At 35.2% G+C, this 26,551-nt stretch overlaps 1 protein-coding gene across 3 annotated transcripts in view; it reads right to left on the bottom strand.

Annotated features, from left to right (window-relative positions):
- Nucleotides 1-26,551, bottom strand: part of Sik3 (Salt-inducible kinase 3) — a 328,804-nt gene that overhangs the window by 42,368 nt on the left and 259,885 nt on the right. For all 3 annotated transcript variants that reach the window (XM_090406156.1, XM_090406154.1, XM_090406155.1), the window contains exon 12: nt 7,209-7,300. In XM_090406156.1, the coding sequence (XP_090262282.1) occupies nt 7,209-7,300 (92 nt within the window). The remainder of the gene's footprint in view (nt 1-7,208; nt 7,301-26,551) is intronic.

The following is a 26,551-nucleotide window of genomic DNA, read 5'->3' as shown; positions in this document are numbered from 1 at the left end:
GGACAAATTCCCGATGACTGGAGTAGAACTCTCATAGTACCCATATATAAAAAGGGAAATAAAACTGAATGTGAGAATTACAGAGGTATTTCCCTAATGAGTGTTTCTGGCAAGATCTATGCAGGTATACTTGAGAAACGGTTGAGAAGAATTGTGGAAGAAAAGCTTGGTGAAGAACAAGCTGGATTCAGGCCAAATAGAGGTTGTCAGGATCAGATCTTCACTTTACGACAAATAGTCGAGATAGCATGGGAATATAACAAAGATCTGTATTTAAGTTTTGTCGATTTGGAAAAGGCATATGACAAGGTGCCAAGAGATAAGCTATTCAATACGCTGCAGTTATATGGTGTCAATGGGGCATTATATCAAGCAATACTTAGTCTTTATTTGAGTTGTAAGTCAGCAGTTAGAATTGAAGGAAGTACAGGAAGATGGTTTAATGTTAAATCTGGTGTGAGACAAGGATGTACATTATCCCCTCTGTTATTCATTATCTATATGGATCACATTATGAAGGAAAGTGGTATTAAACATGATATCAGAATTGGAGATATTAATGTAAGCTCTTTGCTTTATGCAGACGATGTTATACTTCTATATAAATCCGCTAAAAGTTTGCAAGATTCCCGGACTAAATTGAATAACTGTTGTAATAGATATGGTATGAAGGTCAGCATTAAAAAGACAAAAACAATGAAAATAGGTAGATAACAAAGATCTGTATTTAAGTTTTGTCGATTTGGAAAAGGCATATGACAAGGTGCCAAGAGAGAAGCTATTCAATACGCTGCAGTTATATGGTGTCAATGGGGCATTATATCAAGCAATACTTAGTCTTTATTTGAGTTGTAAGTCAGCAGTTAGAATTGAAGGAAGTACAGGAAGATGGTTTAATGTTAAATCTGGTGTGAGACAAGGATGTACATTATCCCCTCTGTTATTCATTATCTATATGGATCACATTATGAAGGAAAGTGGTATTAAACATGATATCAGAATTGGAGATATTAATGTCAGCTCTTTGCTTTATGCAGACGATGTTATACTTCTATATAAATCCGCTAAAAGTTTGCAAGATTCCCGGACTAAATTGAATAACTGTTGTAATAGATATGGTATGAAGGTCAGCATTAAAAAGACAAAAACAATGAAAATAGGTAGAATCAATGAAAATGTCAACTACGTTGTGAATGGAGAACCTGTGGAACAAGTAAAACATTTCAGCTACTTAGGCACAATTTTTACTGAAGATGGTAAATTAAATATAGAAATAGACAACAGAATCAGCAAAGCTGGTATGGTGGGAAGTGAATTGAATAAATTCATATGGAATAAGAGAGAAATTAGTCGGAACACTAAATTAGCTGTATACGAGACAGTGTTCAAACCAGTTTTAACTTAGGGATCTGAGAGCTGGGTCAGAAGTAAAACACTTGACCAAAGACCGCAGAGATGAGAGTCCTGAGAAAGATTATAGGCGTGAACAGATGGCATCAATGGCAATATCATATTAAAAACGAGGATATTAGGAAAGAACTTGACATTGTCAACATCCAGGAATGCGTTAGCAGAGCTAATCTCAGGTGGTATGGTCACTTAAATAGAATGAGAGAGAAAAGCTTAGCAAAACAAGTGTTCTCTGCCAGGTTGGCAGGAAAACGACCAAGAGGAAGACCAAGATATAGGTGGATTGATACAGTACAAAGTGCCTTAGACGATAGAAATATAAGATCTGATAATGTTGGAGTCTTGACAAGTAACAGACTGATTTGGAGGAAAATTGTAGATAGGAAGTTAGTAATGATGTAATTTTTTTCATGTAGTACTATCATATCCTGTACACCCCTTGAGGGTACATGGCAGGAATTTGATGATGATTCTCCATCAGCAATTTTCTTCCTAACCAGTCTATTACTGGGCATCTGATTTGACCAGCTCATACTTTTCTATCATTTGTATGTTAATCTAAAAGTATCTAAATCAACCTATTTACGTAATATGGTTTTCTCCTAGTCTTTTTCCTGCCATTGCTTCTTCTACCATACATTTTACTAAATCTTTTTTCTTTTACTATTTATGTGACTATACTGTCTTATGTTAGCATTGTTTATATCTTCATTCTTAATACGATTCTGACATTATTTTCATCTGTTCACTCTCCTAATTTTTCTGTAGACACATCTGTGAACCTTGATCAAGTGTTTTACTTTTAACCCAATTCTCTGATGCATACATTAAATATAGTTGGTTGGGACATTATTTAGTATCCTGCTAGCCAGATGTGACTGATTTCTGTCTTGTCCATAACATATTCAGCCAGTCCTTGCTACTGAACCTTATTTATTCTATTTCTGTACTTATTTCCATTTTTGGTTTATGACCATCACCGAAAATTGGGCCTAAAGAACTATAACACGACTTATTCTACAGGTTCACTACTGAGAATGCAGTTAATTTTTCTATTTTCCTTATTAACTATAAATGTCTGCCAATGTTTAGAATTTTTGTCCTTTTACTGTTTATTTTCATACCAAATTTGTCCTGGCAATTATTTAATATATTCAAACTTGAACATTGTTACAGATTTATTTAAATGGGCAGTATCATATACACAGCATAAAGAGCTAAGCTTTATATCTCCTATTTGAACATCAGGTTTAATGTTGCTTTCTTTAATAGCAAGTCTATATAGATTATAAACAGGAAACATAAACATGTACATTGTTGAGAATATTGCTCTGGAGGAAATTTCATGTGCACCTAAGTTTTAGCACTTTCAATATTACATGCTTTTCCAAGATTAACAAAACTGATGTATCACATATATTTTTTGATTTCTCGATTACTTGTAAAGTAAAAATCTGGTTTTGGAAATCCATAATTACACTATACCCAGTACGTTCTTTATCAGTTCTTCCCTGAATGATTTTTCTTACCCTTTTCTCAAATATACTTACAGCAATACTTACATAATCATAGAACATTTAATTTGCTTATTTAGTGTTCTACATCAGAATACTCAAATAAGGAAAATGAAAAATCACCTTAACAAGTTCAGCTGGGTGATGTTCTGCACATGTTTGTATCCTACAGGAAACTCATGGGCAGAATCTCAAATGCAATTCAAACTGATTTCAATTTATATGTATTTACACCTTTATTTGCTTCTGAAATTTTTATTACACAAATTGTTTGCTTTCTGCACTGGATGACTGCATCATAAGCAGGTGTTACAATAAATGTATTTAGTTAGATACTGTATTTGGCACCACAATAAAACTGTTTTGCTTGCATGTGTGCAGTATAGCATATATGGGAGATTTGTCACTAAATATAGTACATCAACTATAAATATCTGATACAATAAAACTACTTGTTTTCTTGCATCTGATGTTGTCTCTTAGGGATGGGATGTTTTTCACTGTATATGGACATATTCATATACAGTGAATATGTTTTAAGAAAGATAACATAGTGAGTAAAATTCATATATTCCTAAAGAAAAAAAGAAAAATGAATCCTATGTATGATAAGAAGAGGACTGCATCTAGTTATCTCTAGCAAAATACTAACACATGAGGGATATCTATTATTGATAAGATAAAAGAGCCACGAAAAGTTATTCACAGGTGGATAACTTTGACAATAGTTGGAAATTATTTATGTCTATATTAGTATGATTAGTGAATAGAAGACTATTCTTAGAAAATAAAAAACAGAAATAAATATACATAACAAGCACAACAAACCTTAAAAGACAATTTGCTGCTTTGTCTGCCATGCTTAGATGAATCATCTGATATTATTACTTCAATGAATAAGCCTCTCATAGTTATTTACGGAACTACCAAATGTATACAGTCACTGTTTATTATCGGTTAGTTATTTATATTTTACAAACAAATATCTTTCCCCTCTCCTTATAATTTTTTTTTAAAACTATGCCCATCATAAACGTGAACATGCATATCTACAGGTTATAGATTCACATGTAATTCATTTCATCCCACATGAAATAATACTTATAGTAATAAGCTGTAATTTCAAGTTATTTTCAACTTCTAACACAAAAATGCTGTGAATCGGAGCAAGTCGTGCTTATGCATTTCTCATCAATTAGCTTTCATCATTTCAGATAGCTGTTGCAAGAGAACACAGCAATACAATGTATACATGAAATTAACATTGTAATACCCATTAATGAAGGTAGATGGTGCTGTGTCATGTTTAATTGAGCACTCCATTTGAATCGGAGACCTGTGAAAATTCTGTTTGGCATTGCATAATCGCCACTATACCCATGATCATTTATCACAGGAGCTGGTGAGACATATGCTTGATTTTATCCTCCCTAATATTTAGTTTCCCTGGATCTGCACTATCACACTCACTAAATAACAGCGTGAGCAAGCAAATATCTCTCTGTATATGTAGGTTTTCAATAAACAGAAAAAGATAATGAACCACCAGAAAAGCATGTAACTAGTGTATCTAAGAAAACCAGACAAGCATTAGGTTTCTGTTCCATTATGAAATGGATTTCAGAGTGTTAGCTAAGACTTCACTTGGATTATTGTGCACAGGTCTGGTCTCCTGGTTGCTGTTGTGATTCTGATATAGTGGAGAGGCTGCAATTTCAAGTTGTTTTCAACTTCTAACACAAAAATGCTGTGAATCAGAGCAAGTGGTGCTTATGCATTTTTCATCAGTCAGTTTTCATCATTATTTCAGATAGTGGTTGCAAGAGAACACAGCAATACAATGTATACATGAAATTAACATCGTAATGCCCATTAATGCATATAGATGGTGCTGTGTCATGTTTAATTGATGAACATCTTGCAATCTTTTATTAATTTGCATATCACCTATCAATTTCTTATTTGCACCATTGTAATGATGCAAATGATGCATAACTATTATACTACATTAAAAACAGTGTAGTAGTAGTAGTCTGAACAGTAGTAGCTGTTTAACAGTGTAACAGATGATATATTATTTGGCCATAGGATAGCATGTGAGCTGAAATGTGTGAAATTTTTGCTTTCACCATGGGAAATCAGCACACATTGCATCAAAATGCAGGATTTTTCAACTGAAAGCATAAAATAACACCTATAGCTGTAATTAAAAATCGTTTTTGACTTTTAACAGAAAAATGCTATGAATAGGAGCATGTTGTGCTTATTTAAACATTTTTTGTTAGTTCATTACTTGATACAGTAGTTGCAACAGAACACAGCAATACAATGTATACATTGTATTGCTGTGTTCTGGTGCAACCACTAATATGATAGGAATGGGATACTGTATGGAAGGACAGCATGATTTGTGAAGGGTAGGTCATGCTTCAGTAACTTACTTTTTATAATAAAATGACAGCTGAGTTGGATAATGGTGATATTGCTGGACGTTTGACAGGATACTGCATTGAATTTTGATAAATAAATTACAGCAAATGGGCATAGACATGAAGATGTAGATAAGCGGGTTATTGATGGAGAGATACCAGGCAGCAGTTTATTCAGGCAGAGTCCTGTAGAAGGCCTGTGACTAGTGGCATGCCACAAGGCACCATACCTGGACTACTATTAATGATATATGAAATGATATGAGGAGAAATATTCAGCTGTTTGCAGATGATGCAAAATTGGGTAGAGCAATAGTCAATAAAGATGATGTTGAAATTTTACAGAACGATTTAAATCGACTATCAGTATGGGCAAAGAATAATAGATGTGAATTTAACGTGGCAAAGTGTAAGGTTATACATTTTGGAGTGAAAAGATTACCAGCTACATACCATATTGATGGAACTCCAGAAAACTGATGAAGCCAGGGATTTGGATATCCTCTGAACTTCAATTCCACATCTACCAACACCTCCAAGATAGCTTTTTAATGTAATAAAATCAGACATCCAAAATATCTTTATCTTCAGTTTTTGTGTCATCTTTATGATTTTTGATCCTTTTATTATTCAAAACATTTTGCCATCTTCATGATATATGCTAACTATAGTCTTTCCAAAATTTCCATTAATTTTTCTTTAGCCACTATTATATTATACATAGCACTCGATACAATTCAGTTTATCTGCAGAGAAGGATGAATAACTGGATGGTGGATTCAACATTTATATAATAATTTAAACTGTAAACAAAAACATTAAAATAATCAGTTTTCAGATGTCAGGATGGATATTAATGTAGCTCATTACATTATCAGAAACTTGAGTGGTTAGCTAATCCACTCTCCAAACAGACTGTGTGTTTAAATCCAAACATGGAAATGGATATTTAGAATTGTCACTAGGTGAGAGATGAATTTCACTGTCTGGTGTGAGACTACTGCCCTGCTTATTAGAGGCTAAAGTAGCTTGAAAAAAGTTCCATGTATGATTTCTAGAGTAGGTTTCCAAATCATATTTAAAAAATAAATAAATAAAATAGAAGAAATAATTAAAAATAGCCTTAGTCTACCCATGGTACTAAAATATACTACAGGTGGGAGTTGTATAAAAACAATTACAGCAAACTGGAGTAAGAAACTATTCACTCATTGAGTGAAATATATCCTGAACAAAGGGGGGGGGGGGAACTCCCCGAATTATTCATAAATCACTATATTTTATGACATGAAAAATAAATTTATGAAATGGTGCAGAGGACATTGTGCACAACATATGGATTGTTATGGAATGTCACCTGATGAGAGACTGAGAAAATTCAATTTACAAAGAATAGAAGACAGACTAAACAAGGAAGATATAACAGAGAAAGGATCAAATTAAGAGGGTACAGATATATTTCATATAACATCAAGCAGAGAGTTAAGCAAAACTATGAAGAACAGATTTTTTTATCATAAGTGGTTAGTAAGTGAAATGCACTGTTGGAAATGATAGTTGGCACACAAACTTAATGTGTTTAAGATGCAGTATAGTAAGCATAGAACTATCTAGAAGACCCTTCCATGATGAGTTTTGGGACTGTAAGGAACAGAAATGTGTTATTTTTTTTTGGCATCTTTGCTAAATTCGCAGCTATCCACCTTTTTTATCATAATTTTGATAATTGGTGAAATGTCCTGTCATCTGGCACCTTTGGCAACTTCCCCAGTGCAATAGTGTGCTCCTATGCCACTGCTATGTAAACCTGATAATTCAATAAAACGAGAAATTTATAGAATGAATGTATTCTTACCCAGAGGGCTGTTCTTCTTGCTCTTTACATTCATCTTCCTGAAGGGCTAGTGTCTGTAATCCTTGAGGTAAAGTTATGTTAACAGGTGACATCTAAGAGGAAGAAAAATTATTAATGAAAGTATTCCCTGCTTAAAAGAAATAATGAATAAAATATAGTCAATGAAGTTTTTTTGTTTTATTTTAATGGATGGTAAATAATTTCAATTATGCTGAAACTATTACCGAATGAGGAAGGATGAGAAAGGGAAGCATGTAAGAATGGCTTATGAAATTAGCCTCATTATTAAATGAGATCCAAGCTGATAAATGTTACTGACCATTTGGGCCACTAATGGACTTGTGATGCACAACATAAAACCACTCCCAGTCCAGCCATCCTCACCTTCCTGCAGCATGGCCTATTTAAACAAATGGGATTTTAGTGAATATCATGAATTCTACTATCATACATGCATACCACACTAGTAAAAAAAAAAAATGTCAACTTAGGCAGTAGAAACTTTCATCAATGATGAATACCAACACCACCTTGCTTAATAAAAGCCTGAAATAGTCATTAATATGTTTAGTCTCCAGTTTCTGCACCTCTCTTCTTATATACAGTGCAGGTAAAATGTTTCTAAGGGTATGCCAAACATAGAGGGATACAGGCAGTAATGAAGTTCTACAGGATGCCAAATGGACATTACATGGGACCAAACTAGAGATTAATGTATCAGATGTCTCAATTACATAACTAGAATATAACCCTTCTGCCATTTATTGTGAAAGATTTTGCTTTGAAAGGATCTGTATATAGTGGTACATGCAAGAGGTACTCTTGAGATCAAGCATGGAAAAGAGACTGGGTGGTTTTTGTGTATAAGACAAGTTCACGACACTTTGTCAACAACAAACCCAACAACCTGGATCTTTTCTTAACCAACTTTCTTCTACATTGAATGATTACCTTCAAAAACAGCAAGAATCTATACAAAAAGCAACTCCACATAAACAAAATTTGTGGTCTTAACATAAGCAATTGTGGTACCACCTACAGGTGTCTAAACTATACATTGCATTTCTCACAAGATTTGCTATCTGTGCATTTGCCAAATCTGACATTTTATGTTAGAAAATGCCAAAACCTGAATCCCTTTTCTTTACCTTGCAATTTAAAATTTCCTGGTGTCATTTGTTGCATTAAATGTTTTAATTACTCTCTACATTCTAATAACAATTCTGAATTCTTTGATTAATTTACCCATAAAGTCAAACCTCTTTCAGTCCAAATAAAACAGCACAGTAATCTATGGAACTGGCTTCCTTTTTCCAACTCCAATGGCCAAGCTGAAAGAAATGCTAATCATTTCAGTTAGCAATGATCTAACACTTTGTCAACTACAAACCATCTTTCTTTTCAAATATACTATAACTGTTATCTCTCCTCTTGGTAAATTTGGAAGGAGAGCTGATTAAGAAAAGATGTGTATTGTTAGTATATAGAGGATCAATCTGTCAGATCATTGCTAAACTGCAATGATCAACATTTCTCTCCAGAACATTCAGAACACAACAATGTTGTGTTCTGAATATACTGCAGCTATCAGCTCTTTCCTTGATAAATCCACATCATAACTTTGTCCATGTTTCCTTTTCTGCAGAACGTCCATCACCGACCAATTCTCAGCCTCATCCTTTAACATTACGCTGGTACCAAATGGAATGACATCTATGATTGCTGCACTTTCTTTTCATGGTATAATTAATATTTCAGTTCTTGTGATCCAAATACCTGAGTGAATAACAGAAATAATTCAAACTCAAATACAGGTTTTTGTTTTCAACCTTTATTTCACTAAAAATTTTCAGCCACCACCCAGGCTTTGAATGTATTTTTAACTATCATTTTTTAAAATTATTTAACAGTTATTGTGTTTAATTCTTTTGTAACTTATTATTTTAGTCATTTGGTTATTATATTTTTAAAAAATTTATTGATAATAGTATTATCTCAGTCAAATTCTCAGTTTATAAATATCAAGTTTATGAAGATAGAAACATGAAGTACTCCATTCCACCTCAACATATGTGTTTCAAAATGCATTATCTATGTCATAATAGGTTTAGTCATTAAATCACTGGTCAAAGCCAGTGATTTAATGACTATGTCAGAGTCAAAAGACAGCATTCAAACATGGGGGATGGGATGCTCCTTAGCAAAATACACATGCTATGTTATATTTATTTGAAATTAGATGAACTAGATGAAAACATTTCAGAAACAGTATAGTGTCTAAAGTATATGAAGCTGTTGCAGAGATTCTTGAAAATATTTTTCCCAAAAGTGTTTATAATAGCTCTGGGACATCCATTATGCTCCAAGGTAGACAAATGGTGTGTTCTGTATCTACCTTTCATTTTCCAGATTTTACTCCAAACAATTTTTGCACTGGCTATTTGATTAGCTGATGATGTAAATTGGATCCAAGATTGCTTTTGACTCTGACATCTTACATAACATGCTTTGACCTGAGCAAGTTTAAAAGCTATTAAGTAATGTGTTAGAATATTTACAAAATAAACCCCATGCTCTGTCATAAAAAGCATTATGACAGATTTAAAAGATGCAATTCCAAAAACAATCTTTTTTTGGCTAGTTGGTAATCTAGGTTCCACTACGGCTTTGGACAGAGTGGAAATTGAGATGATATTTTTGGAATTGCAGCTCTTGCTGCATGGACAATGTGGTCTGTTAGATACTTTACTGCTTTGATAATAGTTGTTTGGCTAACACAGTTTAGCATTAAATTTCACAAGATGGGGAAAAAGTATTCCAGTCAGAATGGTCCATTTTCCACACGAGCATCCATATAGCAAAATATGGTTCCTGTGAAGATACAGTGCAAGCAACAGAAAAATTATTGCTTCCACACATGTTCTCTTTGACATCAAAGAGGTGCAGTGGAAAAATAGCAGGGGAGCAGAGTGTAAGATCTCTTGAAGAATATGAGCAGGAAGGCATATGGAGGGAGATACCATTATTATTAATAAGGGAGATGTCATGATTGTAGAGCATTCACTCAATGATATGAACTCATCCAGTTGTGTTGCAGTACCTCCACAGAGTGATGTGTCCATTCAAGTCACTCATGAAAAGTACAGGCTGAGGTAGTCACAATATATAAGATTACCAAGTCATGATTGTAGGCATTCACTCAATGATATGAACTCATCCAGTTGTGTGCAGTACCTCCACAGAGTGATGTGCCCATTCGAGTCACCCATGAAAAGTACGGGCTGAGGTAGTCACGATACATAAGATTACCAATTCTTGCTTTTAGGGTTACACGGTGCTAAGTATTCATAGTGAAGAATTTATGGAGACAAAAACACATGTGCTGGAATAATTACTTTACTTATAATTAAGAAAATAATATTCAACGTTTTGACCTCTGTATTGAAGTTACATGTATGTTTTCCTGACACACTTGTGTCAGGAAGCTACATGACATTTGTGAAGCTACATGCCACTACACAAAAAGTAAGCTGAATCTAAATGCTTTGTTAATAGTTGACCACAGTCTGACCTCCAGTGAAGGGAAAAAAAAGAAAAAGAAAGACAAAAAAAAAACTTTAAATCACAAAAATATTACTAAACCAAATATATACAATAAAAATTAATTCACAAAATAAAATAAACTTTTCATACATATCATATAATAATAATATACTGATGATATATAAAAAAAAGCTTTTATAGCATAACTACATTAAACAATTTCTAAAGCCCTCTCATATTAAGGTTTTCTTCTGTTTGGGGTTGTTCTGGATGCTATATGGGTTGAAGATGGATTCTCCAGATTACTGGAATTATTAATCCATCATTCTTGTTCAGATTTGGATGGCGTTTCAGCATTTCACAGACTTCTAGACAAGTGTGTCTAGAAAACATAAGTTTTATAAACACACTCTTCCCTCAGACTGCTTCTCGTTCACGGTCTACCACAAACTTAATACATACATAAAAATTCATACCACCATCCACCACAAAAAACAAGGGGTCCAGCATCCTCAAACAGAGCCCTAACAATATGCTCCAATGAGCAGGTGCTGAACAAAGAATATGAAATTATTAGCCAAACCATTGTAAAAAATGGCTACAATAAAAAACATTTCAAATGATCCTCCATGGGGAATATCAGAAAAATAGAACACTACATAAATACAATATTAAGCTAACCTTCAAATCTCCTGCAAATTAAGAAATTTACTCAGCTCATCCAAAAATCCTCAGCACCTACAACCTACCTTAAGGGAAACAGGGCACACCATCCCTAAGAAAAGATGAACACAAATGCCACATTAAATTCCTCTGCTATGGTAAAACAGGCTTGTCAGATCATGCACTTCAAACATGTCACAGAATTAATAGGAAGGGCACCAAGTCTCTACACCACGCTAAAACCTGGTTTGAAAGGAAGTTCAAAAAGTCGGTGAAATGCTGAATCATCATCCAAATCTAAACAGGAATGATGGATTAATAATTCCAACAATCTGGAGGACCTATCTTCAACCCATATAACATCCAGAACAATCTCAAACAGAAGAAAACCTTCATATCAGAAGACTTTAGAAATTGTTTAATGTAGTTCTGCTAAAAACCTTTTTTTTCTTTTATCATTGATATATTATTATACTGATATGTATGAAAAGTTCATTTTATTTTGTGAATTAATTTTTAATTTTGTATATATTTTGTTTGTTTAGTAATATTTTTCTGATTTAAAGTTTTTTTTCCCTCTGCCAGCAATCAAGACTAGGGTAAACAATTAACAAAGCATTTAGATTCATCTTACTTCTGTGTAATGTCATGTAACTTGTGTCATGTAACATGGATAGAAGTCAGAAGGAGCCAAATCTGGAGAATAGGATGGATGTTCCAACAATTCATAGTGCAGATCCCTTTTTCCCATTGCCAAAACACCTTTGTGGGCAGGCAAATTGTCCTTAAGAAAGATAATTTTTTTCTTCTGCAAACCGGTCTTCTCTCACAAACCATTTCGTCTAGCCTGCTTAAAAGATCAGAATAATATTCCCCGGTTACTGTTTTATCCTTTTCAAGATAATTAATAAACAAAATGCATCTCAAAACACAGATGCCATGACCTTTCCTGCTGACGGAACTGACTCTGTCTTCTTTGGCGCTGAACAACCGGCTTCTCTCCACTGTTTTGAGTGCTGTTTTGGATTCTGGCATGTAATGGCTAATCCAAGTCTCATCCATAGTAATAAATCAAAGCACAAAATCAGTTTTATTCTTGTTAAAATGCTCCAAGCACTGTTCAGAGATTTTCATGCGAGCGCGTTTTTGATCTGCTGTGAGCAAGCATGGCACCCACCTTGCACAAAGCTTTTTCATTTGCAATTCTTCATGCAAAATATACCCTACACATTCTTTTGAAAAGCCTATAGTCTCAGCAATTTCACGCAGTTTGACTCGGCAGTCATTCAATACCATATCGTGCCCTTGATCAATGATTTTTGGTGTTGTTACACTTTTTGGAACGTCCTTCACGTGGATCATCTTAAAGGCTGGTACACCAATGCTTAAACTCAGCAGTCCATTTCTTAACTATCGAAAATGAAGGAGGAGTGCCCATAAACTTTTATGAACTTCAAATTAATTTCTTTTGGCATTAAATCTTCTTTTATAAAGAATTTTATAACCACATGATACAACAGCTCAATTTTATCCATTTCAAGGGATACAGACAACACTTTTGCTTCAGACAGCTGTATAAAACAAACTATTTGATAGAATGACTTACAATTTCACATGGATGCTTATAACAGATGTACCAACTTAGAAAAAAAAAATCTTGCTGATAGTGTTGCCATCTATGGTTGAAGTCGAGAACATTTCAGATCACCTTTGTATGTATGTTTTCCTGATGACCACAAGACAGAGGTTGAAAAGTCAAATATTATTTTCTTAATTATAAGTAAAGTAATTATTCCAACACATATTTTTGTCTCCATAAATTCTTCACTATGAATAAGATTACCAAGTTCCATTTCATTTAACTTATAACCCAATGATAAATATATTGAACATGTTGTAATAAGAAATTCCATGGATAAGTCATGGACTGGTCTCGAAGCAATGGTTATTGCTTCAAAATTCAAGATGGGCATGTCGGAAAGGAATGTGACTACCCACCAGGATAGCTAGTCCACCTTAAAGCAGGATCTTCTTTAGATCTATCCTCACAAACAACAGTAAAATCCCTTGTGTCCATCTCTTCCTCTGGAAAAATATTCAATACATCATCTGATGTGTTAGGATAATTTGATTAGTTTAATTTATTTTTAGTGGATTCCGAAGTATTCATTTTTTTCTGTGAAGGTATCTGGTGGTTTATTTTTAAGTGATATCCTTGCCATAATTTTTTTTAACATCTGGGATCTCATTCAATGGAATCATTCTTTTGGAGTTTTTTCTGGAATGAGATTGTAGTCATGTCACTGATACGCTCAACAGAGAAGCACTAACAATCATAAAGTTCAGGTATGGTGAAATTACCACACGATGGAATAGACATGAGGTTAAGTTGCTGTTGACGTTTTCTTAAGCACCACCTTCTCAGCATAAATGGATCACAGGGTGGCTAACTTCCTTTTTTGCATCCTGTTATGATATATTTTGTTCTGTTAATCTTTTGTATTTCTTTTTCATCTTTCCACTTCTAACATGCACAGGAGTAAGCAGGATGATCTCCCTGACAGTTGACACATTTAATTTTCTTTGCTGAGCAAGATGTGCTATCATGCTCTTTGCTGCCATATATTGAGCACTGGTAGTAGATCCATGACAAGCAGTTTGGGCATGTCCATATGTATGACATTTAAAGCATTTTAGTGGATTAGAGATGTACAGTCTAATAGGATAGTCGAGATACGCTGCTTTTACAGATGTTGGAGGCTTAGGTGTATCAAAAGTAAAGATAATGTTACTGATCAGAACCAGGTGGCCATCACTATGTATCAGGCTGCACTTCATACCTGTCACTCCCTTACCTTTAACCTCTGAACATATCTCCTCATCAGGAACAAGGAGATCTTAGAGGAGTGATATTATGATATCACTCCTCTAAGAGAATTGAGTGTTTCATGAGATGGTACTGTGATTAGTATTCCTGAAATACCCACCAATGTTGCTCTAAGTAGTTTTTCAGAATGTTGTTGACATGACGTTCCCACAAGGATATCACCAGATTGTAGTTTCTTCCCTTTTTGGGAAAACTTGCCAGTCCTAAACCCTTTTGAATAAAGAAGGGTAACAGTTTCTCTATTTGCTTTTCACCTGTTGCATGGATGATCAGAAACACTGGAACATTTATACTGGTATCACATGCCTTTTGTTTCTTTCTTCTGTTATGAAATGACTCCTGAAACATTTGAGGATGAAGAATTCATACTCAAGGGGTTTTATGTTCTGCACCAGAGCTCCTCACCTATCATGGAACCACACATGGATGCCTACTGATTGTCAAGCAATAACTGTGTCAGGAATGGAATGCCAGGGCTACTCCTTGATGCTATAGCAGCACCACAGCAAGCCTTTGGTCCTAACCTGGACCATGGAGTGTGAGACTTACTGCAACACCACTTACCCTTGCAAGCAAGTCCTAGCCAACTGATCCTAGCAGGGCCATCCAGGACTGCCAAAGCATAGGTCAGATCCCCCTTTCTGGATGTCCACAGGTCACATGCACAGCAAACACAGAGGCAGAGCATTAAATCCCAGTGATGGTCTGGAAAAAAGGATAGTAGAGAAGACCCAGGAGAAGTAGAGAGAAGAATATGAGAAGAAAAGCAAAGAAAAAAAAGAGGAAGAATGAAAAGGCCTGTACCATCACTGGGAGGTTCCCTCTAGCAGAAATAAGTGTCTGTTTCACATCGAGCTTTAGTCTCGTTATATCCTTTATATTTGCTAATAAACAATCATAATGCTGTAATTCAAGTTGACAATCATAAATGTTAATTAATCAACTTGCAAATTAAGTACCAATGGCAATTGATGTAATTCTCTAAAAGTATCATTTTATGACTATATTAGTTAAGTTTGACCAATACAATTATTAGACTTCTGGGAGAACAACTTTTCCTATGCAGAGAACACAATATTTTGATAAGCCAGTAGATTTTGGTATTTATCTGGCATAATTTTCAGAACAGATGAAGAGCACTCCAAAGGAATAAAAGATGATGCCATATTCAAAACAGCCCATACACTGTAATTTTATTGGATGATCTATTTATTTACTTTTTTGTTTTGAATTCTTTCTTTTATCCCACAACAAAGTTTCCAGGAGATCCTTTATTTACTTAACTTTAAATGTTTTTATTTACCCTTTATTTATTTAACTGGTAATTAATTTACGGAATTGACAACGCATATAAAGTAAATAAATTAAAGATAACTTTAATGAATCACTTCTATATTTCGGCAATGTCACATTGCCATCTTCGGGAACATAAAGATATGGTATGTGCACTAAGGAACTAACAAAGCAAATGAGGAAGAAAATAAGAACTAATTTTGTTCCTAAAGTCCTAATGGTGCCCCTCTTGCGGGCTAATTTGGTAGTCTTGGCAGTTGGGCTGAAGTTCTCAAAATGAAAGTCTCCCAAATTTGGGGCAGTTTCATGCACCCAAATTTGTTGAGGTTAGGAACGTTTTTTAGAGCTGCTGAAGATTCTTTGAATAGTCTTTCGTATTTAAACTTGCTGCGATGGATTATTTTTGTCTTCTTCCAACGAATTTTATGGTGGGTATCTAAGGCATGGTCTGCCAGTCCAGTCGGCAGTTTTAAAGCCTGAAGCACTCACCGCACTTTCACCTGGTCACAATTTCGCCCTAGCTCCTAAAAGGATACCTGCTGAAGAAATCATGATCCAAATAGAGCGTGGAATTCGCAACCTGCCTAACCACATCGCCAACAACGTGAGACTGGATGTAGTCGGTGTTCTCACTAAAGCCAAACCTCCAAAATCCAACTTATCCAAAAACGAATATACAGCCCTACAAGAATTAAAAAACAACAAAAAAATAGTAATCACCAAAGCTGATAAGGGAAGCGCCACTGTGGTACTTAACCAAAAAGACTACAAAGGTAAGCTAAATTCTTTAATACGAGACCGTACTACTTACCTCCCCATTGAATATAATCCAACCAACTCTCAGATTAGAACTATCCACAGTCTCCTTAAGAAAGTCACTTCTTGGCCTGTGGAAGTCACCAACAAACTTAAACCTTATAACTCTAGACCCCCCCCCCCCCGATTATATGGACTCCCAAAAATACATAAACAAAATGTGCCATTACGTCCCATAGTGGATGGCATTGATTCCCCCATATATAAATTAGCCAAACATTTAGCCAAAACGCTCACACACCACACTGGCAACACACCATCACACATAAAAAACTCGGCCCACTTTAAAGCCAGTATAGAAAACCTCACACTCCAACACACTGACATAATGGTCAGTTTTGACGTCTCCTCCCTATTCACTAATGTCCCACTCAAAGAAACCTTTGAGCTCATCCAAGCCAAGTTTCCTCCCGATATCTCAGCCCTATTTCAGTTCACAATGAACTCAGGCTATTTCGTTTGGCAAGGAAAGTTCTACAAACAGATAGAGGGGACAGCCATGGGTTCACCACTTTCCCCACCCTTGGCCAATTTCTTTATGGAGACATTTGAAGAGATAGCCTTAAACTCCGCCCCACAAAAACCCACTATTTGGCTTCGTTATGTGGATGATGTGTTTGCTATTTGGCCACATGGCTCAGATACACTCCACTCCTTCCTAACACACTTAAACAACCAACATCCCAGAGTCCAGTTCACCTTAGAAAAAGAGGAAAACAACACCCTCCCCTTCCTAGACACTTTAATCACCCGCCAGCTTGATGGATCTTTGGTTTTCTCTGTTTACAGAAAACCCACCCACACTGGCAGATACATTCACCAGCAATCCCCCCCCCCCCTCACAACAATATGGGGTGATAAAAAACACTATATAACAGGGCAAAATTAATCTGCTCAGATGACAAGGCCCTGACTATGGAACTAAACCACATCCTCAACACTTTCTTAGCCAATAGCTACAATTCCAAAAAAATCCAAAAAATACTAAAACCTATAAACCACAACCCCCCTCCCCCCCTCCACAATAAAGACTACACCAAGTCTATCACTATCCCCTACATCCAGGGCACCTCTGAAAAAATAACTAATATCCTCAAAAAATATGACCTTACTTCCTGTTACAGACCATATAAAAAGTTGGCATCCCTTATCCGCTCTACCAAAGACCAACCACTTCCCCTAGACCTACCTGGTGTATACCAGGTCCCTTGCAGCTGCAAATTGTCCTACTTTGGCCAAACAGGCAGAACAACAAATATCAGGATTTCAGAACCCCAAGACTACATCCGTTTTCACCAGTACAGCCGCTCTGGACTGGCAGACCATGCCTTAGATACCCACCATAAAATTCGTTGGAAGAAGACAAAAATAATCCATCGCAGCAAGTTTAAATACGAAAGACTATTCAAAGAATCTTCAGCAGCTCTAAAAAATGTTCCTAACCTCAACAAATTTGGGTGCATGAAACTGCCCCAAATTTGGGAGACTTTCATTTTGAGAACTTCAGCCCAACTGCCAAGACTACCAAATTAGCCCGCAAGAGGGCACCATTAGGACTTTAGGAACAAAATTAGTTCTTATTTTCTTCCTCATTTGCTTTGTTTAGTTCCTTAGTGCACATACCATATCTTTATGTTCCCGAAGATGGCAATGTGACATTGCCGAAATATAGAAGTGATTCATTAAAGTTATCTTTAATTTATTTACTTTATATGCGTTGTCAATTCCGTAAATTAATTACCAGTTATGTCTAACCAACGTATAAGTCTTACTACTAGAACCTTTATTTATTTATCTATCCAGGTCTTAATTCATACTTCACTTATTCCTTTACAACGATTGTTTGCATTCCTTTTTGAATTTTAAAATATACTTATTCTTAATTTGTCTATCACTATAACATGATTCAGATCTGTAGTATAAATGGTTAGTGAATGAAACAGAAGAATGAACAGTAACATCTTACTTTCAGTCTAATCCCAAGGCATACTAAACAATATAATATGAACATCCCTATTTCATTTTCTGGATTTATTTTTAGCACATGCTTTATTATTTTTATGTTTTAGTCACCAAATTATAAAGTTTAAGCCAATGAGTTTGGAATAGGGATGCTCCTAAACATAAGCTTGGTATTGTATTTAATAGTAATAAATGAGGAGCTTTATGAATAAAATTCTCAGGAGTAGTGCATAGCTTATAAAGCTGCTCTGCTCTGCTTTTCAGTCCATAAAAGTGCAGTGTACATGTTTTGTGAGTAGAGAATGAATTATAAGCATAGGTAGGCTGTTAATAGCAGTATACGGTTTATTTTCTGTGTATGCCATGGTGTTAATTATCCTGCAGTTTGCTATGAGGTTCACAGTAGCAATACATACTGCTGTAACGTATGTAGAGATTTCCACCGTATTGCACTTTTTTGCTTGCTTGAAAATAAAAAGCTAAGGAATTAGATAAATACCAGATCGACATAATAGGAGTGACTGAAACAAAAAAGACAAAAACTGGTGAGATCTTTCTGAGCAATAAATACAAAATATTATATTCAGGCAATGACAATCGACGAAAAGAAGGAGTAGCAAGAGTATTCAACACTAAATATGAGGCTAATCTTCTTGAATGGCAGGCAGTCTCAAGTAGAGTGATGTGGACAAATATGACAATGGGTAACTGGACAATGAGACTTATTTGTGCCTATGGTCCCAAAGACGGTTCAACTAAGGTAGAAGTGGAGGAATTTTTTGAGGCTTTAGAGAAAGCAACTGACACAATGAAAAAGGAAAAGTTGGTCCTTGCAGAGTAGGAAATGATCGTCAGAATACAAAAATATTTTGGAAAAATTTGGAAAAAAGAGCAAAGCTAATAATAATGGCAAATACCTGTTGGATTTCTGCTCAGGACATGGACTGGTTATTACTAACACCATGTTCCAACATAAAAATGTGCACAAGTTTGCATGGAGAGGGGGAGAGGCAAGGAATAAGAAAAATCTCATTAACTATGTTATTGTTGATAGTGATGTTTTCTCCCTTGTGCAGGACACCAGAGTGTACAGAGGATTTGAAATTGGAAGTGATCACTATTCAGTCTTGAGCAGGATAAAATTGAATTTCATATTGAAAAGAATAACATGTAAGAAAGTTTTAAAGCGAATAAAAGTTGAGCAGCTCTCAGATGTGAACTGTACACTAAAATACACAAACACTCTTCAAGAAAAAATGAGAATTTGAGAACAGGAACCAAACCTTGATTGATTCAGACAGAGAGGCATGTGGTGAGGTTGTCTGCAAGGATAGAAAAATTAGAACTCCATGGTGAACACAGGAAGTTAAAGAGGCAGTGAAGGAAAACAAGAAAGCATATCAAAAGTTCCTGGCAAATAAGTCAGCTTGTGCTCTTAGAGAATACAGAGACAAATGTAAGAAAGCTAAACACTGTGTAAAACTAGCTAAACAAAAGTCATGGGAGGACTTTGGCTAGAACATAAAAAATAAATATCAAGAAATTGGCAAGATATTCTGGAGGTTGTTGAAGAAGCTTAGAAATGGAGGAAAGAGTGCTGTAAAAGGAATTAGAGATGATAAAGGTGACATGAAAATGGGAGAAAAAGATATCCTTGAAGTACGGAGTAATTACTTCAAAAAATGGCTAAATGAAACAAGTGGGGATAGCACAGTCAGGAATACATATCCATAATTGAAGTAGAAAAAGCCAACAAAGACTTGAAATGTGGAAAGGCAGCAGGAGTAGATGATATTCGACCAGAAATGCTAAGGTATGGTGGTATAAAAGTTTTACAGTGGCTGCACTGCATGGTTCAGAAGACCTAAACAAAGGGACGAGTTCCCGATGATTGGAGTACAGCCCTCATAGCACCCATATATAAAAAGGGAAATAAAACTGAATGTGAGAATTACAGAGGTATTTCCCTACTGAGTGTTCTTGGTAAGATTTATGCAAGTATACTTGAGAAACGGTTGAGAAGAATTGTGGAAGAAAAGCTTGGTGAAGATCAAGCTGGATTCAGGCCAAATAGAGGCTGTCAGGATCAGTTCTTCACTTTACGACAAATAGTCAAGAAAGCATTGGAATATAACAAAGATCTGTATTTAAGTTTTGTCGATCTGGAAAAAGGCATACGACAAGGTGCCAAGAGAGAAGCTATCCAATACGCTGCAGTTATATGGTGTAAATGGGGGCATTATATCAAGCAATACTTGGTGTGTATTTGAGTTGTAAGTCGGCAGTAAGAATTGAACGACGTACAGGAAGATGGTTTAATGTTAAATCTGGTGTGAGACAAGGATGTACATTATCCCCTCTGTTATTCATTATCTATATGGATCACATTATGAAGGAAAGTGGTATTAAACATGATATCAGAATTGGAGATGTTAATGTCAGCTTCTTGCTTTATGCAGACGATGTTATACTTCTAAATAAATCCGCTACAAGTTTGCAAGAGTCCCTGACTAAATTGAATAACTGTTGTAATAGATATGGTATGAAGGTCAGCATTAAAAAGACAAAGACAATGAAAATAGGTAGAATTGTTGAAAATATTAATTGTGTTGTGAACGGGGAACCTGTGGAATAAGTAAAACATTTCAGCTACTTAGGCACGATTTTTACTGAAGATGGTAAATTAAATATGGAAATAGACAATAGAATCAGCAAAGCTGGTATGGTAGGAAGTCAACTGAATAAATTCACATGGAATAAGAGAGAAATTAGTCGGAACACTAAATTAGCTGTATACAAGACTGTGTTCAAACTAATTTTAACTTATGGATCTGAGAGCTGGGTCAGAAGTAAAACACTTGACCAAAGACTAGAGACTGCAGATATGAGAGTCCTGAGAAAGATTAGAGGCATGAACAGATGGCATCAATTATCGGCATCCAGGAATGCATTAGCAGAGCTAATCTCAGGTAGTATGGTCACTTAAACAGAATGGGCTAGGAAAGATTAGCAAAACAAGTGTTCTCTGCCAGGTTGGCAGGAAAACGACCCAGAGGAAGACCAAGATATAGGTGGATTGATACGGTACAATGTGCCTTAGACGACAGAAATATAAGATCTGATAATGATAATATTGGAGGTCTTGACAAGTAATAGACTGATTTGGAGGAAAATTGTAGATAGGAAGTTAATAATGATGTAAATTTTTCATGTAGTACTATCATATCCTGTACATCCCTTGAGGGTACATGTCAGGAATTTGATGATGATGATATGTGCACTAATCGAATTTGGGCATCGAAAAAAAATTATGCACTAATCGGGGGGCACAATAATCGAGGGATTGCTGTAGATATTTTAGAAATAGGTGAGAAGAGATGGACCAGCATTGAAAGAGTGAGAAATGTAGATGGATATCAATTATTGTATTCAGGATTAGATGAAAGTCATGAAAGAGGTATAGCACTTATATTTAGTAGAGAGACAAGTAAAAGCTTTTTAAACTGGAAGCCCAAAAGTCAGCAGATAATAATGGCTAGTTATATTCAAGATGTATTAAATTAACCATAAAAGCATATGCACCAAACAAATTAGAAGGATCTCGAAGAGAAGGACAACTTTTATGATAAGTTACAAAAATGTGTAGAACAAGTACTGAAACATGACAATGCTATTCTTATGGGCAACACAAAGGTTCAAGTTGGCAAAAGAAATAATGAAGATGAGAGAGCAGTAGGTAACAAAGCATGTGTCCGAAGAAATGAGAATGGTGACCTATTGATGGCATTTTGTGAACTGAATTACTTTTGATAAGAGGAAGCATATTTAAGCATAAAGACATACATAAAATGACTTAGTTATCATCAGATGGCAAAACTAAAAACCATTAAAAGCCAACCACCAATATGCCTGAAGAGAAAAATTTTTAACCAATGTATTCTTCCTATATTGACATATGGCTGTGAAACATGGACACTAAATGCAAAGGAAATTCAAAAATTAAGAACAACACAATTTGGTATCTTTGATGTTAAAGTAATTCATAGAGCTGATGTAGGATCTGATCACTCCCTAGTAACAGCCAAAATTAAATCAAAACTGCAATGGGATTTTTAAACAAAACAGAAATCAGAATGAGAGGGTAATAAACTGTCTAAATTAAAAATGAATGAAATTCAGAAAATCTTTTCTATTCTGATAAAAAAATCGATTACATATTTTAGAAAATGAGAAGCCTAAAGGTGAGAAAGTAAAAAAGTCCAGAAGACATGATTGAAATGCAATAGAAAAATTTTAAAATCGTATATAATGAGGTTGCAAGAGACTGGGTGCTAAGAAGGTGTAAAGGAACAATGTTTGGTTATTATGCAAAAACTGGAGACTCACAGAAGAAAGGCATAAAGTTAAAATAATGTTTGAAAGTGCTAAATCCAAGAGAGTTAAAGAAATTATTTCATCAATTATAGAGAGAAAGACAAGTTAGGTAAAAGATCTACAAGAGAGGATAAAAAGAATTGCAGATAGTTTGGCAGAAGAAGACTACAACATTAGGGCAGATTGAGATGACAAGGAAACTATGCTCTGAAGAAAAGAAGTAATTGCTATAAAGGATAAAGATAGTTTGCTGCTAACTGAAGAGGATAAGATTGTTAGAAGATGGAAAGAATGCTTTGCCGAGATTCTAAATGTAGACAACAATATAACTGACATGATTAGAAGTTCAATAATGGAAGAACCACCTTGTAAGCATAAATTTAAATATAACATCAAAACCTATATCTAAAAATGAAATAAAGAATGTAATACAGAAAATGAAAGGTGGAAAGGCTTGGAGCAATGATAAGATAGCAATAGAAATTTAAGACAACTGAAGAAACTGTTGCTGATAAACTGCAACTGAATCTTTAACAATGTGCTAGAGACTGAAAAGATACCTAAACAGTGGAAAGAAGCAATGATAATTATAATCCCTAAGAAAGGAGATCTCACTAGATATGAGAAGTGGAGAGGAATTGGCCTACTCTCAGTATCTGCAAAAATTTGCTGAAGAATATTGATAAATAGGATTTAAAATGAAGTGGAGAAGATGTTAAGGTATGAATAAGCTGGTTTTAGAAAATTGTGGGAGTACTGTGCATTGCATTTTTTTGATATCATCAAAATACAATGATATACAAACAAAATTGGAAGACTGGTATAAAACAGCTGAAATAACTGGTCTTAAAATAAATATGATTAAAACAAAAGTGATTATACTAAATAGCAAATGCCACAAAGAGATCAAAATCATTCAGCATGCTATAGAAGATGTTAAGAATTTTACATACTTGAGAACAAATGTAGATACTGAGGATGGAATTGACAGGGATATAATGCAAATACTCAAAGCTAACTTTCAGAAAATTAAATGATATATGGAAATCTTCAAAATATCACAATAAAACCAAAATAAAGATTTTTAATAGCAATGTTAAAGCCGTATTATTATATGGATCAGAGATGGAAGCTGACTAAAATACAGGAAGCCGAATTAAATAGTTTTCTAACAAAATGTCTGTGTAGAATACTAAAAATATTTTGGCCCCAACATATAACAAATGATGAATTATATAAACTGACTGAGCAAAAAAGCATTGCAATATGATGCTTTTTTGAAATGTAAAATAAAATAAAACAAGTGCTGATTGAAATGGATTGGACATATACTGAGAATAGTCAGCATTCTAGAAAGATAAAGAAAAGAGGAATGCCCAATTAACTTGGCAAAGAATGACAGAAAAGGAAAGAAAACTGACTGGCTGAAGAGAAACCAAACTAGTGGCTCAGGACAGAGGTATTTAGAAGAAAGATCCTGGCCTTATGTGACATGAGGCACAAAGAGGATAAGTAATAAGTATATAAAATGGCCCTCATTCCCAGGAGGCCAGATTGTTACCACCTATGGCAGCAGTCAGTTAAACATGAAGGCAGAGGGTGCTAAAAATTTCCAGGTAACCAGATCATGCTGCCATTGGAAACTAGACTTTGGAACTTTAAACTGTAGGACTCTGAACAGTGAAGCATGGCTAACTGAGCTAACTAAAGCGTTAACTGAACTAACTAAACTGACTGAAATGGGACGTTCTCGGACTGTGTGAAGTTAGATGTCATGGTGAAGAAATTCTTCAATTAAAAAACGGAAGCATACTGTATTATAGAGACCAAGATAAGGAAAGAATCGGTGGAGTTGGATTCATGATCAACAAAAAATTTATGAACAGCATAATAGAATTTCAGGGTATATCTGATCGAATAGCAAGTATTGTTGTTCAAATCTCAAAAAGATACATTCTTAAGATCATCCAAGTCTATACATCAACAATAAGTCATACTGATGAAGAAATTGAAGCCTTCTATCATGATGTATCCCAACTCTACAATAAAGAAAAACATAATTTCAAAATTGTAACAGGAGACTTTAATGCTAGAATTGGTATACAACAATCAGATGAAAATTCAATGGGAAATTTTGGATATAGCATGAAAGATGATAGAGGAGCAAGGCTAACAGAATTTGCAGAAAAGAAAACCTGTACGTCATGAATTCCTGTTTCAAGAAAAACACACACAGGAAGTGGACATGGAAAAGTCCAAATGGAAAAACTAGTGAAACTGACTTTATCCTCAACAATAAGAAAAACATCTTTCAAGACTGCTCTGTTATAAACACCTTCAACATTGGAAGTGACCATTGTATGGTATGCAGTAAAATCCAAATAAACTGCCAAAAAGAAAGAAGAAAAATGTTTTGAAGATCAAAGCAAAATACAAATGTATACAAACTCAACTTGAACTAAACAACAGATTTAAACATTTTATTATACATAGGCTGTTCAATAAGTTATAAGACTATATTTATACAGAAAACAGATTACCTTTAATCATCATCATTTACATGGTCTTCTTCGAAGTAACTACCGTGAGACGCGATGCATTTGTCCCAACGTTGCGTCCACTTCTTAAACACATGTGAAAGTCCTTTTTTTGAGAGTTCTTTTAAAACCACCTCCGCAGCTTTTACACATGCTTTGTTGCTTTCGAAACGGCGGCCTCTTAGTGGTTTCTTGAGCTGAGGAAACAGCCAGAAATCGCACGGTGCAAGATCAGGACTGTATGGAGGGTGTGGTAGGATATCTATGTTGTTCTTCTGCAAAATGTCCACTACACAACCAGCAATATGTGGCCTTGCATTATCGTGGTGCAATAAGAAGCCATTCTTCAGCAATGGACGCTTCCTTTTGACGTGCTGTACCATTGTCCATAAAACATCCGCATAGTATGAGCCGTTTACAGTATTCCCAGGTTCTACAGCATGTTGGTAAACAATGCCTTCGTAGTCAAAAAACATTATGGTCATAACTTTACCAGCCGATTTTATAGTTTTTGCTTTCTTGGGGGTAGGCGAAGACGGATGCTTCCATTCACTGCTTTGTTGTTTCATTGTAGGGTCATAGTGATACAACCAAGCTTCATCTGCTGTAATGATGCGTTTTAAGAAGTTGTTGCCTTCTTGTTCCAGTCTTTCTTTCCATTCTGTGCACACATCCACTCGATGCTGCATTTGCTCCGGTGTCAAGAGCTTGGGAATCCATCGGGCGCAAACACGTTTCAGTCCCAAATGTTCAGCCATGATTGAGTGAACACTTCCCACAGAAATATTCAGGACAACATGCAGCTGGTGTACTGTAATTCTGCGATCCTGCTTGATAATAATCGCTGCTGTGTTGATCATTGTCTCTGTGATGGACGTTGAAGGTCTTCCCTCACGTTCAAGATCTTCCACATTTTGCCTTCCTTCCTTAAAAGTTTTATGCCAGGGAAAAACACTTGCCCTCAACATTGCTTCATTGGGAAATGCTTCGCGTATCATGTTAAAAGTGTCCGATGCTGATTTTTGCAAACACACACAAAATTTAATCGCATAATGCTGTTCCAAGGATGCTTCCATTTCGACGACTGGTCGCGGCTCGTAGGCGTGCCGGAACAAGCTTGCGTTTAGTCATGTGACACTCTGGCACATCAGCCTGTATACGCCATCTATCAATCTTTTTTCTTAATACAGACAGCAACATTTCTTTATTCCACAGAAATTAATATTGTGATGAGAGGTTTCGCGACAGGAAAATTAGTCTTATTACTT

Source organism: Typopeltis vanoorti, chromosome 16 (genome assembly GCF_054136105.1).
Source record: "Typopeltis vanoorti isolate ZY-2024b chromosome 16, IOZ_Tvanoo_1.0, whole genome shotgun sequence".
Lineage (NCBI taxonomy): Eukaryota > Metazoa > Arthropoda > Arachnida > Uropygi > Thelyphonidae > Typopeltis > Typopeltis vanoorti.
Note: the sequence above shows the minus strand (reverse complement) of the source record. Positions and strands in the feature narration are given on the sequence as shown.